Source organism: Phoenix dactylifera, chromosome 14, assembly GCF_051530095.1.
Source record: "Phoenix dactylifera cultivar Ajwa chromosome 14, Ajwa_hap1_PhDact_Kaust_v1.1, whole genome shotgun sequence".
Classification (NCBI taxonomy): Eukaryota; Viridiplantae; Streptophyta; class Magnoliopsida; order Arecales; family Arecaceae; genus Phoenix; species Phoenix dactylifera.
Genome location: NC_143203.1, coordinates 20027366 through 20044925, shown reverse-complemented (window position 1 = coordinate 20044925; position 17560 = coordinate 20027366). Strand labels below are relative to the sequence as shown.

Below are 17560 nucleotides of genomic sequence, written 5' to 3'. Positions count from 1 at the left end.
TGACGACATGATGTGCCAATTTTCTCTTCTCATTATGGATGTCTATCACTTATCAAGGCTTTGTGAAGCTTTGCATGAAGGACTAATTCCTTTGGCTCGTGAGGATAGACATATACTTGCAAGCTTCATAACTAGGAGTATATTACCATGGAGCCATTTGGTCGTGTATATGATGCTGATCCTCCATTTCTATTTTGGCATGTGAGATCTATCCTGGAGGAATTGAGACAATCTGAGCACTAACAAATGAAGGCTTTAGGACTTTAATTTTGTCCACATAATAAATCAATAGAAGTCATGTACTTAAGTAGTTGCCTAATGTAAGAAGTGGTATTGCTTACTAGTTTATGTCCTTTAGTTGCAACCAAATGCAAACCAATTGAAGCACGTTCAAATTGAAAAATTATCCACTATCCCTACTCTACTAGAACAAAGAAAGAAGAGGCCTTATCTACACCTTTTATGGCACCTCGGCCAATATGGCCCCCAAGATCCTCACCCACAAGAACTACAATGGTTCCAAGGCCAATATTTAGTCATGCTGCACTATCCTCTTCTTCCTTATGGTGCAGAAAGAGCGGGAGAGGGAGAAGAGGAGGAAAGAGAGGGGATGGAAAAGAAGAGGAAGAAAGAAAAGGAGAACGAGAGGACAGGGGCAACGAGATAGGGTGGTGGTGGCAGTGGTCGAGGGATCACTAGTAGGAGCTATGTGATCGTCTTGAGGAGTGTTGGGGGAGAGGATATAGTTAGAATTGGGGTTTGAGGGTTGGTTTTGTTTATTTCTATCTCGTCGTTAAAGTGCTCCTACCGAAGCTGCTGCGTCTACCTGTTTCCCTATTCCCGTCGTTGTTGCTGCTTGCGGGACTATTTTGTTTATGAGAATGATAGTGACGACAAATCCAATTATTACTTAATTATCTCCGTGCCAGTTGACAAGTAGACGCTTCCAACAAATTATGCCCATGTAACCCTAATTGGAAAGAGAATGGACAAAATTGTAAAATTTTGAGAATTGCAGGATTAATATATTACAGTAATTGGACATGTCGAGAATTTTTTGCAAATTGATGCAATTTGCAAAATGTTTTATTAGTTTTAGCAAAAAAAAAATAAATTATACACAGTTTCCATCGGGTCCCCCCCCCCCCCCCCCCCTCTCTCTCTCTCTCTCTCTCTCTCTCTCTCTCTCTCTCTCTCTCTTCCCCCTATTTCTCCATCCGTGATGCTTGCTCGATCCCGGGGTGGGCGAATTTTTTTTATTGCAAAGTATAAAGTCTCTTCTCGCCAACCTTTACAAATTAAACGAGTCACGGATTCTAGGGAACCCGCCGCCCCTCCACTCCTATCCACGCGCTCTCGCGGGCCCCACCCCTCAGTGGACGCACCCAGCCCGCCCGGCCCTTTTGGACCTCACAGACATTGTACGTTCCAACCCAATGACGAGACGCATTGTGGGGCCTACCTATTAGCCATTAAAAAAGGACGGTGGGTGCAATTTTCCATTTACTAAAATATTTCCCGTACCTCCACCGCCGACGCGCGTGGAGTGGGTGGGACGCAAGTCGGACCCCGATGGCGTCCGACGCCTCCTCTGACTCCGCCTTCTCCGTCTATAAATACTCTGTTTCTTTCTCTCCTTCAGAAATCACAGAGAGAGAGAGAGAGAGAGAGACAGAGAGGGACAAGAGAAGCGCCTCCTCTGCTCCTCCTCTTCTTTTCTCTTTTCTTCTACTACTGCGTTAGCGGCATCGGTACCGTCGAATCAAGATCAGATGGCTCGCGCTCTCTCAAGTGCTACGACGCTCGCCGCTACTCTCTCCGACGGGATCGCGGTCTTGATCAGCAGGTAAGAGAAGCATCTGTTTCCATGCTACGGAACGTTGGATCTGGCGGTCCTGCAGTGGATCTGACGGTTGCAATTGATCTCTGTTTTGGTTGGCAGGAGGGGCTACGCGGCGGTAACGGGAACGGCGGCGAGTAGGGGGAGGTCGTCGGTGGAAGAGAAGACGGTGAGGAAGGCGGCTGTGGGTTCGAGTTCGTCTTCCGGTTCTTCTTCGGATTCCTGGGTTCCGGATCCCGTTACCGGGTACTACCGGCCCGGTAACCGGCGGGCAGACGTCGACGCCGCCGAGCTGAGAGAGAGGCTTCTCTCCGACGGACCTCGACGCTAAAGTGGATCCTACATGTAATTTGGAAAGGAGAAAGAAAAAAAGTGGTGGGGGGGAGAAAGCCCATCATATTGATCGATGATACCGTTTGCTGGCTCTCAACATTTATAATCATTAATAAAATGCGAACTTTGGATTAGTAATCTGTATGTTTCGGTGATGCTAAATTTAAATGGGCCTTGATTAAGCACAATACTTTTGGGAAAAAAATTTATAATAAAATTAAAATTTCTTTATCTTTATATTTATTTTGTTTGAAAAATATCTACAAATATTAGTCGAAAATACAAATTTATATTTATATTTATTTTAAACAAATATAAATACAAATAGAATAGTTATAAAAATATAGATATGAAAGTTAGATTAAATTAATAAAATATTATATTAATTAATTATTTATGTTTATTATATAAGATTAAACAAAATTATAAATATAATAGATATTCAGATACAAATATAATTAAATGTTCAAATTTATATTCATATTTACATAGTTTTGAACACGAAAATTATCTTCACTTATCGATTATAACGGCTAATAATTAATTTAAAGAGCCCAGATCCTAAGCAAAGCCGAGGAATTGTATGATTTGCTAATTAGGGTGGTCATTTCTGCAATTGAAGCCACCTTATTTGCTATTTCCATGTCCCTTTCATTTCTTTGGAATATTGTCTTCTTACCAAATTATAAATGTAAGCTATTGGGTTTTTTTATTTTTTTTATACATTTAGAGGGGGAGAGACTCCAAAACTAAATTCTGAAAAGAGGCATCGAGAGTAGACTTTGGTAGAAGCATCAAGCGCTCTCAGGCGCAAATATCCATGCGGAGACTAGGACTTTTTTGGATTCCTTGCGGGTGGTCGTCGTCCTCCATTCCCAATGTTAAAGACCCACAACCTTATAACCAAAGGTTAGACTTTTCAAGAGTACAAAATATGCGTAATGTGTGGTATATTGCTTGGATTTGCCGTCTTTAAATTCCATCGAAATGAAATTATTAAGCTTCACCTTGACACAATACACAGCACCCTATGCAAAAAAGTTAATCCCGCTGATACAAGCAACTATTATGATAATTGTTAACAACTTTGTGAAGTAAAGATGTTATGGTGCAAGAAGCTTCATAGGTGTGCACAAGAATCTGTCAACCCTAGAATAATGGAATAACTGTAAGACCAACTCATGCGAACAGTTCATAAGCTCCAGTTTTATATCTATATATTTATTGGACCATTGCAAGGGCTACACAGTAATTAAAAGAGCAAGAGATAATCCATGTCAGAAGCTAGAGGATAGGAGATGCTATCCCTCACTTGAACAATTTCAACTCAAATCCAGAAACATTGCCTACCAGCCTACCCAAGACATGAAAGTGAACAAGAAAGTCGACGATCACGTTAAGGTTGTGGAAAATATCCAAGTTTAATTCAACAGCTTTCATGAAAGAATCGTGGCTCTGAAAGCTAATGAGGCCGTAGACTGCATGGCCTCGTATATAGCTAAACACTCCAAAAGTGCCCTATGAATTGAGGAGAGAGAGTTGCCTAGAGCGATTTGTCCGTACTATAACTATATAAATCATCAATTTTAGCAAAAAAAAAACCATCAAATAACTGTTGAGAAATAAATGTTGCATCGATGATCTGGTAAGCGTGCTGAAAGATGATCAAGTCCAAAAACATGAGATATTACTTGCATGTACAAGGGATACATATGTTCCTTTTGGAACATGTAGTGTAAGACTAAAATATTAACAATAGAGTATTCCATATATTGTAATAGATTTTCTTTTTTAGAAGGATGTGGTTAGATGCTTGGATTTGCCGTCCTTGCATTCATCTTTTACGACACTTCAGAGCGTCCAAACGTCACGTTAGGTAATATTGTTTCTTTCGTCTTGGAATCCCTCACGGACAAGCAACTAATATACTAACTAGCGAACAACATCCGGCAAGAGATCAGGATAAAGGAATATGTCAACCCTAGAATTATCTCCAACGGGATTAGGATAAAGTAATATAATGATAGATCGACATTTTTTAAATGTTCTAATGATAGATCGGTTGAATCATTGAGGGTGGAATTAATTCACCAAGCCCAATGATTGAATACTTCCACAGCTTTTTCTATGATACAGTTTGAAAGTATAATTGTGGGACTATCCAGTAGTATTTCAAAATATAAGAAGCCCGGATCAAATGACCTACAACATCCTCGTCACCGATGCAACTCTACCTTGATGCAAATCAAGATTTACCACACAAGTTGACACCGTACTATATCGTACCAGTATACAGTCTTGTGCCATATTATATTTAGTACGTCTTTCTGTCCCATATCGTGCCATATATCTATATTCTAATATGATAGTATCGGTACAAAATTTGGTACTGAGAAATCAAGAAACCGTCCTTGACCTGGAATGGTCCAGCTGATTTCGTGACTTGTATAACATACATCCTTTGACCCAAGCATGTTTCAAATTAGATGCCTGTGAACAAGTTATATAGGTACATGCATATCATGAATATATTTATGTGAGGAAGAATCCATTTTCTATTCGTAACCTTTAGAGACAGATCATGTGAAAGCAATGGACAGTGCCAATCCATTCAACAGGGTCACAGTAGATTGAGCTAAGCTTGAACCCAACTCTGTACTATGATCCAGGATAGACAAGGCCTAGTTTGCTTAAGCTCATTAGGGTCAAAAGACATTATGGCCATTAGTCATGCATTTTGTTCATTGTAAAAACATTACATAACACAATCATAAGAACCAGTAACCAACCTATAGCAAAAACTATGTTTCATTGTATATAGATACACATCCAAACAGCCATGATCTCGCCTCTATAAACCATTGTATTCTATAACAACTGCTAAAAATGGCCAGTATAATACATAAATATACTCATATATACGAAGTTTTTAGACAATTAGCCATATATCAGCTCCTTAAAATGTTACAACATAACCATGACTACTAAACTGTATAATGATCCATCGTAATGTTAAAAGGTGCGGGTTGGCGTCTTTGGGGCTGTCAAATTTGTCTTCAGATGGAAATAGTTTTCGAAAGAAAATTTTGCATAAGTTTTAAAGTTACTTCATCGGATTGAAAACCATCTACACTAATCTATAAATATTGTACTACAACTCTTTCTCACTTCAAATCATTTTAAACTCTGCTTCTAAACATGCATCACGGGCCTGTGTACTCGTGTTCCCCCAGACTGCTTTTTTAAACCTTCCCTCCTACACCACCAAGCTCCTCTTCTTCCACCCAGATAACAATCTCCCCCTCATCAGGTTTTGTTTTTGATTATTTTTTGAGGACCTGAAAAAAATTATATTGGACCTGGATTCAACTCCTTAGAAGGGTAGAAGGATTGGAACGTCGAATCAGAACTCATACGGTTCAAACAAGGGCTCAGAATCTGTTTTGTTTCACTGAAAGGATCAACTGCAATGACAAAAGAGACCAACAACAAAGGTCATACAGAATGATTTAAACAATTCAGATGCATGGACATTGTTATTAGGCATGTCTTTTACCATAATCTTTTTTTATCCGCCAGCCTTCATGTCTAAAGATGAGAGGCAAAGATGAGCAATCTGATTTCAGCCATCAACCTACAATCTGAAAGCTGGTATCAGCAGCATAGATAAGGGCCTAGGTGCATTGTAGTATATATGAAATAAATATCAAAGCACATGACACTATCCTAATGCTTCTGCTACCCTGACAACTTATGACTATACCCCAACCTTCAGATAATTCCAACATTGATAAATCTACATCAGAGATGAGATAGCCTTAAAAACCTCAGAAGGTTATTTACAGATGTGCAATAGATTTTATGCAAAAATTGGAATATGTATTTAGGGTATGTCTAGATAACCAATCAATATACGCTCCGTTGAGCAAGGCGCCAAACTTCTGAGTGCATCATAGTAGTTTTGCAATACAAGGAGCTGGTGCACAAAATACACTCATGCACCATGCCAACAATTTACAACATATTAAGTATTGCAAAGCACGGTACAATGTGATCAAGATAAAATTTCGTAAGAACTCCATCACCATCACCTTGAGATGCAAAAGCAATACTGATCCATGCCCGTTTATCAAGTTCGCTTTAAAGTTACTGGTCAATGCATCTTCAATGCTATATCCCCTTGCCGCAAGTCATCCCAAAACCACAATGATGATCATCTGTGTTACCTCCATGTCTTCTACTCAAAGTTGATGACCAATGAATCAAACTACAGGGTACATTACACAGGCAGCGAATTTAGCGACTGTGTGGGGTGGGGGAGGGGTTGGGCACTTAGTAAAAAAAAAAATGGCATAGAAGATCTCAAGAAGCATATATTTATTTAGTTATAGGAGGAAATGGGGTCATAGGTTCGGGCTTTACTCACACAATCAGAAGTAGAGTTTATGAAGTCGGTTATTTATTTTTGGTTGGCCCAGGAATCCTTGTTCACCATATATTTCTACTAAAGGATAGTTTTTCATCGTTGCCAGCCTTCCAAATCCTTTTTCACAACTTTGATCCATGTTATTTTAGATCTTCCCCACCCCTGCCCCCACCTTTTTTTTTCAATTAAACATGAACTAGAAGGAATTCCTTATTTTAGCCTTTACAAACCTTCATTGGGCATGTCTCATACAATCTCATGGCAGTTATAAACTACTAAATCCACAAGGCTGTGGCTCTTATGCTTCTTCCAATGTACTCATTTCTCATACTTTTCAAGTTTAACTATACATCCATCATCTCTCAAACATCTCATAAGCTTGGCCCTTGTTATGGGCAAACCTCTCATAGGCTTGGCCCTTGTTATAGTCTACATTCTGTTTCATACAGCTTTTTGGGCCATATGGTTGTAATACAGACTTGTCTTAGAAACTCCTGGGTATGCAGTTTTTGTACCATAACCCATAATCACCTATCCATTTTAAGTAACCTTCTCCAGTCCTATTAGAATACCTTTAACTATCTATTCACTGCTACAAATAACATATCCAAGGTGAAATAAAAGAAATCGCACTTGAAAATTAAGTCCACTTAGACTAGGTCGCCATTTTAATTTCAATTTCCAAACAAATTGCATCCTACAAACTCCACTTTAGTCCTAAAGACCCTATCTTCCAAAGGTTTTAGTGAGAAATCAGTTTTTGCATTCCCAACCATTCTCATCCCATCTGTTAAAACATTATCTACAAATAGCATATTCCAAGGAGTTAATATGCAGAACAGGCAAGAGACAGACATTCTATAAGACAGCTCCAACTCTACTGGTACTTATGAGTAAATTTTTAGAGTGAAGAAGAAAACTATAAGTCCGACTCTTATCAATATTTTGATCCTTTATATAGTTTAGCAGGAAAATTTTCCTAATTTGCGAGTTAAGATTCTTCTTTTCTATATAAAAAGAAATTATCGAGTGCAAAAACAACTAAGTAACAAATAATAGCCGAAACTCTTCATAGACTTCTAAGAACCTAATCTCTTCTAAAGCTCTAATCAACCAAACCCTCAAGATCTCTCCATGACAGCCCCACAGAAACATATTAACAAAGGAGTGGGCCAACATGGATAGCTGACCAAGATCTGGAGGTCATCATGGCTGATAGGTTGACTCAGAAGCAGCAGGGAAACAGTAATGGTGATGCTTGTCGAGAAGACCCTAAACCCCTGATCACTTCCTTGATTTGGCTTCCTTTCTCTCATTCTCCTTTTCTTTCAGACTTAGAGAGTGAGACAGAACATTAAGAAGGTCTTTATTTTTTGGGATAGGGAATATAAAGTTAAACAACAGGGGAACCATGATGCTTTCCCAGAAGACCTAAGTCGGTAACCTCCTCCTTGGCTGCCGTTAGCGCTTTCTACTTTTCTTTTAGAGCTTGAGAGTGAGAAAGGCTGAAAGATGATGGAGAAGTTCTTTTGGTTTTGGGATTGAGAGTAGAGCAAGAGAAGGGGAAAAAAATGGACTAAAGTTAGTCACAACTCACAAGAGGGTATAGAAGTAGGCAATTACTTTTTGCTCCATCCAAGTGGTCTCCTTAGCAAATTAGACCAATAGCTTCAATTCTTTTTTTTAAAAAAAATTAAATCAGCTTCCCTGGACTCTTTTGGACCATGGGCTTCATTGGCATTGAAACTAGAAATTTCCTTTTCTTTTTCATCCATTCCAGTTGCTGCAGAATTGGAGCACTAGAGTTGAGATCAGAAAAAACATTCAAATGATTCTAAATCTTCTGCCCAGTAGAATATACATTCTCGCAAACTCAGAAAGTCAACCCTCCAGGTCCAGGAGCACGGTGCCCAAACTGAACCTGCTAGTATTTTGGCCAAGCTGGGTCCAGGTCAATCCAAGTCCGGTTGGATCAACAGTGGAATGACCTGAGCCCAGTTTTCTGAGGGCAGGTTGATGGGTCTAGGTTGACTTCTTCAGGCCCTAATTCATAACATCCACCTCTTGATAACAAAATTCATTTAGTTGAGTCTATTCTAGTAGGGAGGTGAAGCACCTATAACAAAGCCAACAAAAAAGTGATATCTAGTAATTTAGTATAAGACTCATATTCTTGGTATTTCCCAATTTAGAAGGTGCAATCCATATAATGTCAGTAAGTTGCAAAGAGGCATGCAGATGGAGGAAACATAAAAGCTATTTTCAAACTAATGGATCATTTCCTCTCTCTCTCTCTCTCTCTCTCTCTCTCTCTCTCTATACTTTTTTTCTTTTTATACATGCATTTTGAGGGGAGGGAAGCATGTATAGATCAACATGCATCATTTCAAAACCTTAACTTTCTGAGAAATTAACTTCAAATACCATATGGAATCGGTAGTTAGGTATTCCCAATTTCATAACACAATAAATGAACACCTCGAGCCATCTTTTTAAGCCGAACTCCCACCTACCTTCTCAGCCATACTAGGCTTGCCAGCCACCCTTCCTTCTTCTAATCCAGACCCCTGTTATGCAGACATTCCTCTCCTTCCCAGCTCTCTCTCTCTCTCTGATCCTTTATTCTTCTCCTATCATCATACACTTGAACACATACAAATTCAGTTCTCATATATGTGTCCATGTAACATTGATCCAAACCTCCAAAACCACTTCTCAAGAAAGGTTTTAATAATAAACTTCAAAAATTCAAATCCTCTTGATCGAATGTCCAAACTATTTTTCTGACTAAACTAATGCTTGGTCATAATTCAGCCACAAGAACTCACTTAAAGTGGATAAACTATGACTACTAGAACAAGTAGTTTTGCCCTAGGAAAATATTATATTTTGCTACCATGCTCGCGAACATGTTTTTGACTTTACAGCAATCTAAAAATGATCCTACTAGAAAAAGTTCACGTTGTTCCAAAATTTCTTCTCAGTTTGGTAACCAAGCCTAAAGGGCTCTTAACAACCTATGCGTAATAACTACTTGCATAAAGCAATCTACAGTTTAATAATCTAGTTCCAACTACCGTCACAAAAATCAAGCAGATAAAATAAAGTTCACACTCTTACACCCCAAGGCAAAATTCCAAGTCTCATGTGCCAGTCACTGACATTAACTTAATTAATACAGTTCTTCTTGATATCAATCCTTAATCACAAAAGCATTTGAAGGAAAAAAATCAAGTTTATATTGTCATGAAACAAGTTAGTGAATTTATGTAATAACAATTCTATTACAAATTAGGAGAGCATCAGGGTGGAGGTCCCAAACAAAAATATATCAGAAATCCTATTATCACAGTCATAATAATAGGATTTATTCTCAAGCCCACCTATTAAAAATCTCAGTTTGTTACAATAATAACTATTATGCCTCATTCCAATTACCCTAAGTCACCATAACCAATAATGTTCACCATTTTTCCTATAAGGGAAGACATCCACTAATAATGAAGCTTTTTATCCTCCCTCAAAACTCTCATCAAGGATTTATTAGGTCTACCCTGACCCTTCAAAAAAAAAGGAAAGGAGACAAGACCCTCGTTACCAAGGCCAATTGGAGTCTTCTATGCACCCAGTAAAAGATAATACACCATCACTTTAGTTAAAATAACTAGCTGCTATAATGTAGTTCTAACTTTAAACTTTCTTTCCAACAATTCAGAAGGATTCCATTCACTTGTGTAAAACTTCTGACCAGGACGTACAAAAGATCGTACAAAAGAAATATGACACACAATTCCCAAGATTAACAGAGAACAAGCTTTATGGTAAGTTTATCTTGACCCCTTGAACTTCCTCCCATGTAAGCCCCCCCAAACAATGGCGTTGCACCCTTGGCCACGCTCACTCGTCAACCACCAGCTTACCAATCCTTGAAAGCCTCTTCAAATTAATTTTATGGATGAGCACAGAAATTACTTGGTCTTTCTAGCTAAGCCTGTTTTTTTTTTTCCAATTTTATTTTGAAGGAGAAAGCTGATTGACGATTTGACTACTTACTTTTTTGATTCTCTCCCCTTAAAGATGCAACCATTTCTTTCACTCCATATATGCCAAATTAGTGGACAAATAGCAAACCTAGCAACCTGAAAGATACTCGTATCCCTTTTAAAGAAGCTCCTGAAAGCAATCAACTTGCTTCTCGAATTACTAGTATGTCATGCCGATCCTCAAAAGGAAGAGCAGAAACAGGAAAAGGAAACCTGACTCAGTCCATTATATTTCAACAGAGAACACACATAGTAGCCAACTGCTTAACCTACGATTTAAATCCTATGTAGCCCACTTCCCGTGCACTGCCTTTAGAAAGGAGCAGCACTTTCAGGCACAGCCAGTTTTGCACAAATGAAGTGACTCCAGCTGCACTCCTCCCTTCTGCATCTGATTAATTCTCAGCAGATTTGAGGGAGTATCACCAAGAAGTATCAAGCATCCAATACAACTTGTTTGGCAATCTCCAATAAGGGGATCTTTGTGACTTATGAGTTCCCAAATATCCACAATTGCTCTAGAAGAGGGAGGCAGCGAGTTCCTTTGACTACTAAGAATTTGTATAATTTTAGTATCTTCTTCATCAAGTTGCCAGTAAATCGCATCCAAAAGTTTGACTAACTGGTTCATCCTTTAGCCAAGAAACACTAGAAAGTGGAGTATCTGCCCCATCCTTGATGGAAGTTCTGATGGCTCTACATGTTACAGGCCTTACTCCAATCTTATGCGTCCAAATACTCGAGTGACAAGATGTTCCAATTGTTCAGCTAATTTTCTCTAATTATTATCATTCAACATCCACGATCTTGAAATATCACTTGCCACACTCCTTAAAAGTCCAAGGATGCTCAAAATTTCATGGGCCCTTTCAATCTCCTAAATTTACTTCAGCACATCTGCCCTAAAATTGCTAAAACAAATTCAACTCAAACAAAAAGGAAGAACAATCAAGATACAATCTCCATTTTTAGGAGCCAATAGACAACTAAAAGCTAACCCCACACGGACACATTAAAAAAAAAAAGGTAGGGTCGGAAATGGGCCAGTTAAACATGTGTTTACTGAACCAATCCCAACCTGCTTAGGCCCAGACCAACCTGATTATTTGGACCTGTGGCTCATGTCTAGGGAACAAAGATGACCTGTTTGACAAAATGGGTTGGATTTAGGTCACATCTTTTCCTTATCCAATCTAGACCTAACCCACTCCACCCTAGTCTGACTCAACCTGAAAAGCCATAGTTTTAAAATCCCTAAACCCTCCATCATTCACCTGCTTGCTAAATTCAGATTTGCAGAGTGGGTAGTAAGGGTATTCCTTTTGTAGCTCGAAGATTCAATAAAGGTTGAACAATATTAGACTATTAGTAGTAAAATTCACATTAAGACATTTTTAAAATTCTTTTAGCTTGTTGATCATGTCACTATTATTTCCTCTTTTACAGATATAATCAATGGTGTGCTATTTTTTCCTTTTTTTATCGTGCATTGGACCTAAACCTAGAGTGAATCTGGCCCAAATCTAAATGCATTGGTTGCATACTTGCATCCAATGGGTTAGGTCCAAGTCAAAAATCATGATCGAAAAGAAAACCAAGTCATGTATGGGTTATGCTTGTCCCGATCCCAACTCGAGTCTGCCACAAGCCAACAAAACACAGGAATTAGTACAAAAACATATCTGAGAGTCATACTAGACCTCCTTAAGCCAAAGTAAAGCAAAATAGCCTGATAGAATCCTTGAAATTGAGCTACCTAATCTTAGACCACAATCTAACTATAGATTGCATCAAATTACCCACATGATAGTTGGCAATGATTTAATTTACAGAGCTTCACCTTGTTAAGCAAGCTGGGCAGGAGAAACAAAACATCTACAAGTTTAGACAAAGATCAAATGAAGGAATGCATCAGTTAATGCATAAGGCCCAAGAAAAACGATACAAAGTAATCATGATTTTTTTTACTTATCTTTGTGAAAAGATGACATGTAGAAGATAGTAAAGCACATTGTAAGAAATTGCCATAACAAGTTAAATAGCATGAGCAACAAGAAGATCCGAGGAAAAACTGAATTAAAAGAATGGTTCTTCGTCCTGCAACTTTTTCGATTATTACAAGCTCCATATAAACAAAAGAAATAAGCAGTTCTGAATGCATACAAATTGATAACCTGAATATAATAAAATAGCTAAGAACATATTTTCCATGCATACACTAGGTATCTAGCATCACAAAAAGTAGAACTAAAAGGCAGTAATATGGAAAGTATCGACAATCGAAGTTAGTGACTGACAATCAGTAGATGACAAGCACACTCTAAATCAAAAGATTTAACATAACAAGGTGAAAGAGATGCTCTCTTACTATAATGAAGCCGCTGCTTCAGCTCACATCCTTGAGCCTCTTTATCAAGGCATCCAATGATTTCTTCTTTGGGTTCTGTTTCGAACCCCTTGTACCAAATGTTGAGAACAGCCTATCTGATGAATCTCTGAACTTCTCAGATATTGTGGCTACCTTCTTGTAGTCCAGCTTATTGTAACTCTTCTCCCGGATCACTGCGTTCAGAAAATTCTCTGGGTGGTTGCTCATGAGCAAATTAACCAGTTGCCTTGCTTCCAATAAAGGCATTTTCAGTTCGTTTGCACCCAAGTCCTCAGTATCTCCAAACAAATGGGATTGGTTATCAGCAAATGATTCAAAAAGCCTCAAGTCAGCATCTATTCCTGTCACAGCATTTGCATTAAACCTCTTGACTGAATCACTAAGGAAAAGCCCCACGATCTTTTCAGATACCTGGGCGAGGACCCCACAAAGCACCCGCCGGAGGACTGGGATGGGCAGTATCTGCTGTGCAGTGGAGACCAAGGTCTCAAGGTATATAATTACCTCATTCGCATACTCATTCCCATTTGGAGGCGGGTCGTCAGCCATCCAGCTCACAGTGTCGGTCAAGATCATAAAATCATCAAGCTTGGCCTCAAGCAAGCGCAGCAAAAGCTCCTCGGCCGCATCCCGAGACTTCTTCAATGGGAACTCCCTCCTGCCCCTCTCGGCAATGCGGAGGGGGATGCCAGAGAGCTGTGCAGCATGGCGGAAGAAGAAGTCACAGGCCCGCTCCATCACAGGCATGTTGGCAGCTACTTGCATGGCCTGGGACACACCGAGGCCTCCAGCCTCAACAAGGCGCAGGATGGCACCATCGACGACCTCCCCAAGGAGGCGATCGAGATACTTCTTGACAATGGGGTAGAAATCAAGCTGGCCACCGTGTGACATGAAACTGACCGAGTCCTCAATGAACGACCGGACGATTCGACAGAGGTCAGGGACAGTGGATGAGAATGGCGCGACATAAGGGAACGCAGGGGTGATGTCGGAGGTCTGAATCTGGAATGACAGCACGTTCATCGAGTACTCGTACTCCTTTTTCATGAGCATCTGCTCGAACTTGTCAGCCGCGAGGGCCTCGGACACCTGGCGGCGGCAGTCGGATAGTAGGAGGTCGTGGTACTTGTCCCGGTGCTTCGCCAGAACGTCGAGGAGCGGATCGACGGTGTAGCCGTATCGCCGGAGAGTAACGCCGAGGAGGCTCACATAATCTTTGATCAATAACAAGTGGTTGGCGGTCTGCATCCGAGAGAACTGATCCTCGAGGACGGAGACCATCTTGGCGATGGCGGTCTCCCAGAGAGCATCGACATCGGACCGGGAGATCAATCCGCCGCCAGTTCGCAGGATCCGGTCCTCGACGATGAAGAATCCGGCGATCTGGGCGAAGAAGGTCTGGTGTGATTCGAGAAATGGGGTCATGGAGGAGACTTGAAAGTCAGAGGTGAGCTGGAGCTTGCGGTTCTCGAAGTAGTACTGCTTGAATCGATCTTGAAGGCCAAGGGTTTGGTGGATGTGGTAGGCGCGGTAGAGCGGGGTGAGATCGAAACCTAAAATGGCATCGACAGCGGCGCCGCTGCCGCCGCCGCCCCTTGCGGCAGCGATAGCGGCGGTAAGGTCGTCGGAGTCATCGTCTTCTTCGAGGGAGTAGATGGATGAGGAGTTGGCGTCGCGGAGGGAGAGACGGGACTGCTCCTCGGCCTGGCGCTGCCTGATGCGGAGCTCCTCCTCGCGCTGGCGGGCGGCGGAGGCGCGGCCGATGGCGACCTGACCGAGGTGGCGGCTGGCGACGCGGATCTGGACCATCCAATCGGAGAATTCCTTGGCGATCTTGCGCTCGGCGTGGGAGCGGACGGCGGGGATGAGGCGGAGGAGCATGCGGCGGAGGGTGGGGTGAGGGGCGGCATCGAGGAAGTCGCGCTCGACGGCGTCGACGGAGCGGAGAGCAAGGTAGAGGTCGTCGGAGGCGAGGTGGTCGTTGGCGCGGGCAAGGAGCTCGAGGACGCGGACGCAGAGGCGGGCGGCGGCGAGGGCGGCGGAGAGGTTGCGAGCGACGGCGCGTGCTTCTAAATAAGCATCGAGGAAGGAGAGGAGTGGGCCGGCGGCGGACTGGAGGGCGGTGTTGGAGTCGGAGAGGGCGGATTTGAGGGAGTCCACGTCGGAGAGGAGGGAGCGGAGGTCGTCGACGGCGCGGATGAAGTCCTGGTAGTGGGCCTTGCAGAGCTCCTCGATCTCGGATTCTTTGGAGCGGGCGTAGTGGCGGAGGGATTGGAGGAGGGACTCCGGCCGGCCGGAGGCGAACGCCTTGCGGACGAAGGGGCCCAAGTCCTCGCCGTTGCAGATCGCCGAGGAGAGCTGGTGGAGGTCCTGCCGCTCCGCGTCGCCGCCGGCGGCCGAATAGGAATCGGGAGCCACCCTCCGCGGCATCTCTCTTGCCCGCCGAGGAATAGACTTCTACTTGAACGGCGGTCAGACGGCGAGCATGGGGATGGGAATTACGGTGTGCGTCCGTTTCGAGAGGAGGGGATTTAGCATTTAGGTCCTCTCAGATGTCGCTTTGAAGACGGGGAGACTACGGGTAGTTCTAAATACACCCCCCCGATTGCTCAGGACACCCCCCAAAAATTAAAAAAAAATTAAATACTCTCTACACCCCCCCCATTTGCTAAGGACACCCCTAAAAAATTAAAAAATCCTAAATTACCCTTCACCCTCCCCACCCCCTCACCTAAATTGCTCTCTACACCCCCCAAACCCCCCCCAACCCCGCTCTTCCCCTCCAAAACTCCACTCCAGCCGGCTTCTCCCTTCCGCCCAAAAAACTTCGCCTCAAGCACCTCAAGCACCTCGCCGGCGGCCAAACCCCCTCCGTCTCCCCCTTCTCCCTCGCCCAAAACCCCCCCGTTCCCCCTTCTCCCTCTCGTCGCCGGCATTCTCCCCTTCTCCCTCTCGTCGCCGGCATTCTCCCGGAACCACCTCCCCGGCCATCTCCCGAGCAACGAGCACCTCGCCGGCGCCTCCACGACCACGTCGAGGTAGCTCCCCGCCCCCCCGCCTCCAGTGCTCCGTTCGGCACTGGATCGCCGAACAGAACCCTTCTGTTCGGCTGAACAGTGCCGAACAGAAGCCCTCTGTTCGGCAACACTCAACCGAACAGAAGCCTTCTGTTCGGCTGCACGGTGCCGAACAGAAGCCTTCTGTTCGGCTGCACGGTGCCGAACAGAAGCCTTCTGTTCGGCTGCACGGTGCCGAACAGAAGCGAACAGAATGGTTCTGTCCGGCTCTGAGCAGCCGAACAGAAGCCTTCTGTTCGGCTCTGTGCAGCCGAACAGAAGCCTTCTGTTCGGCACCGTGCAGCCGAACAGAAGGGTTCTGGTGCCAAATCGCGTGCCGTGCTGAATTTTGTGCCGAACATTTATGTATGCAATTGAATTATTTTCTTTGATATAGCCTAACATTGAATTTCTATATTTTCAGACATGGATCCCCGTCCCGCCAGAGTTAGACCTACGGCGTCAGCTAGGAGACGTCGTGCTAGGATTGCTTCTCCCGAGCCTGCTCATATGCCATCGGACTCTCCTGAGTCAGAGCATGATGATATGCCCGCTAGGGGCGAAGACGATGAGTCCGTTGGACCATGTCCAGGAGGTCCAGAGGATGAGTCCGTCCTGATCAGTTTCAGGACGCATATAGCAGCTTCCATCTGGAGGCAACAGGTATTGTTTATTTGTTATAGCATTATATTTTGTTTATTGATGTTTTATAAAGTAGTAGTAATTATACATTTATATTACAGGAACGAGCTCCACTAAAGTGCATGAACCATACTGCCAAGGTTGGTGAATGGAAGTGGTGGTCTTCAAACCAACCAAATACCAGGTTCAGAGCACTATTGAGGCAGTCGGGCCTCGTAGAGTTAGTACAGTGCTCTTATCGATTCATCGATAAGATTCTGATTTCGGGCTTCGTAGAGAGATGGCAGCCCGAGACGAACACCTTCCATATACCATTTGGCGAGATCACTATCACGTTGGATGATGTATCCGCCATTTTAGGGATTCCTGTCGCAGGTTCCTCAGTATCAGTTTCTCCTGAGAGGATGAGTGATCGGGATGCTGAGGAGCTACTTGTGGAGTTGTTGGGGGTGTCAGCTGGAGACGCGCGTCAGGAGGTACTGTCATCGCGCGGTCAGTCTGTGAGGATGGAGTGGCTGAGGACTCAGTTTCACTCTGTATCTGATAGAGACAGGCAGCAGAGGATAGAGTGTGCAGCACGAGCCTATTTGTTATTTTTGTTAGGCTGCACACTCTTTGCTGATAAGAGTGGGACCAGGGTGCCTATAGCGTATCTGTGTTTACTGCGGGATCTGGATAGGGTGAGCACATATGCCTGGGGTACAGCTGCCTTAGCATATTTGTATCGGCAGTTGGGAATTGCGTCGAGGTCATCAGTGAGACAGATCAGTGGTTATATGACGCTTCTGCAGGCATGGATTTATGAGCATTTTCCAGCACTCAGTCCTC

The 17560-nt window shown here is 42.9% G+C and overlaps 2 protein-coding genes across 7 annotated transcripts; one reads left to right on the top strand and one right to left on the bottom strand.

The window, feature by feature from the left end:
• The first annotated feature begins 1646 nt into the window (after positions 1–1646).
• On the top strand, positions 1647–2311 carry LOC120104706 (late embryogenesis abundant protein Lea5-D-like). Its single transcript, XM_039116296.3, has 2 exons — positions 1647–1846; positions 1943–2311. The coding sequence occupies exons 1-2, from the start codon at positions 1773–1775 to the stop codon at positions 2169–2171; spliced, it is 303 nt and encodes a 100-aa protein (XP_038972224.1). The 5' UTR covers positions 1647–1772; the 3' UTR covers positions 2172–2311.
• A 2636-nt stretch (positions 2312–4947) lies between these two features.
• On the bottom strand, positions 4948–15597 carry SEC15B (exocyst complex component sec15B). Of its 6 annotated transcripts, none has more exons than XR_016398272.1 (3): positions 13011–15597; positions 5730–5814; positions 4948–5637 (listed from the first exon to the last, which is right to left on the bottom strand). XR_016398272.1 is itself a non-coding variant. In XM_089927086.1 (2 exons), exon 1 carries the CDS (start codon positions 15462–15464, stop codon positions 13029–13031), a length of 2436 nt encoding a protein of 811 aa, XP_089783212.1. In that variant the 5' UTR covers positions 15465–15597; the 3' UTR covers positions 4948–5814; positions 13011–13028. The 6 variants fall into 6 exon arrangements, 4 of the variants coding, with proteins under 4 accessions (XP_089783212.1, XP_089783214.1, XP_038972221.3 ...); XR_016398273.1 differs by having other exon boundaries at positions 5730–5807; XM_089927086.1 differs by having other exon boundaries at positions 4948–5814.
• Between the last annotated feature and the right edge of the window lie 1963 nt (positions 15598–17560).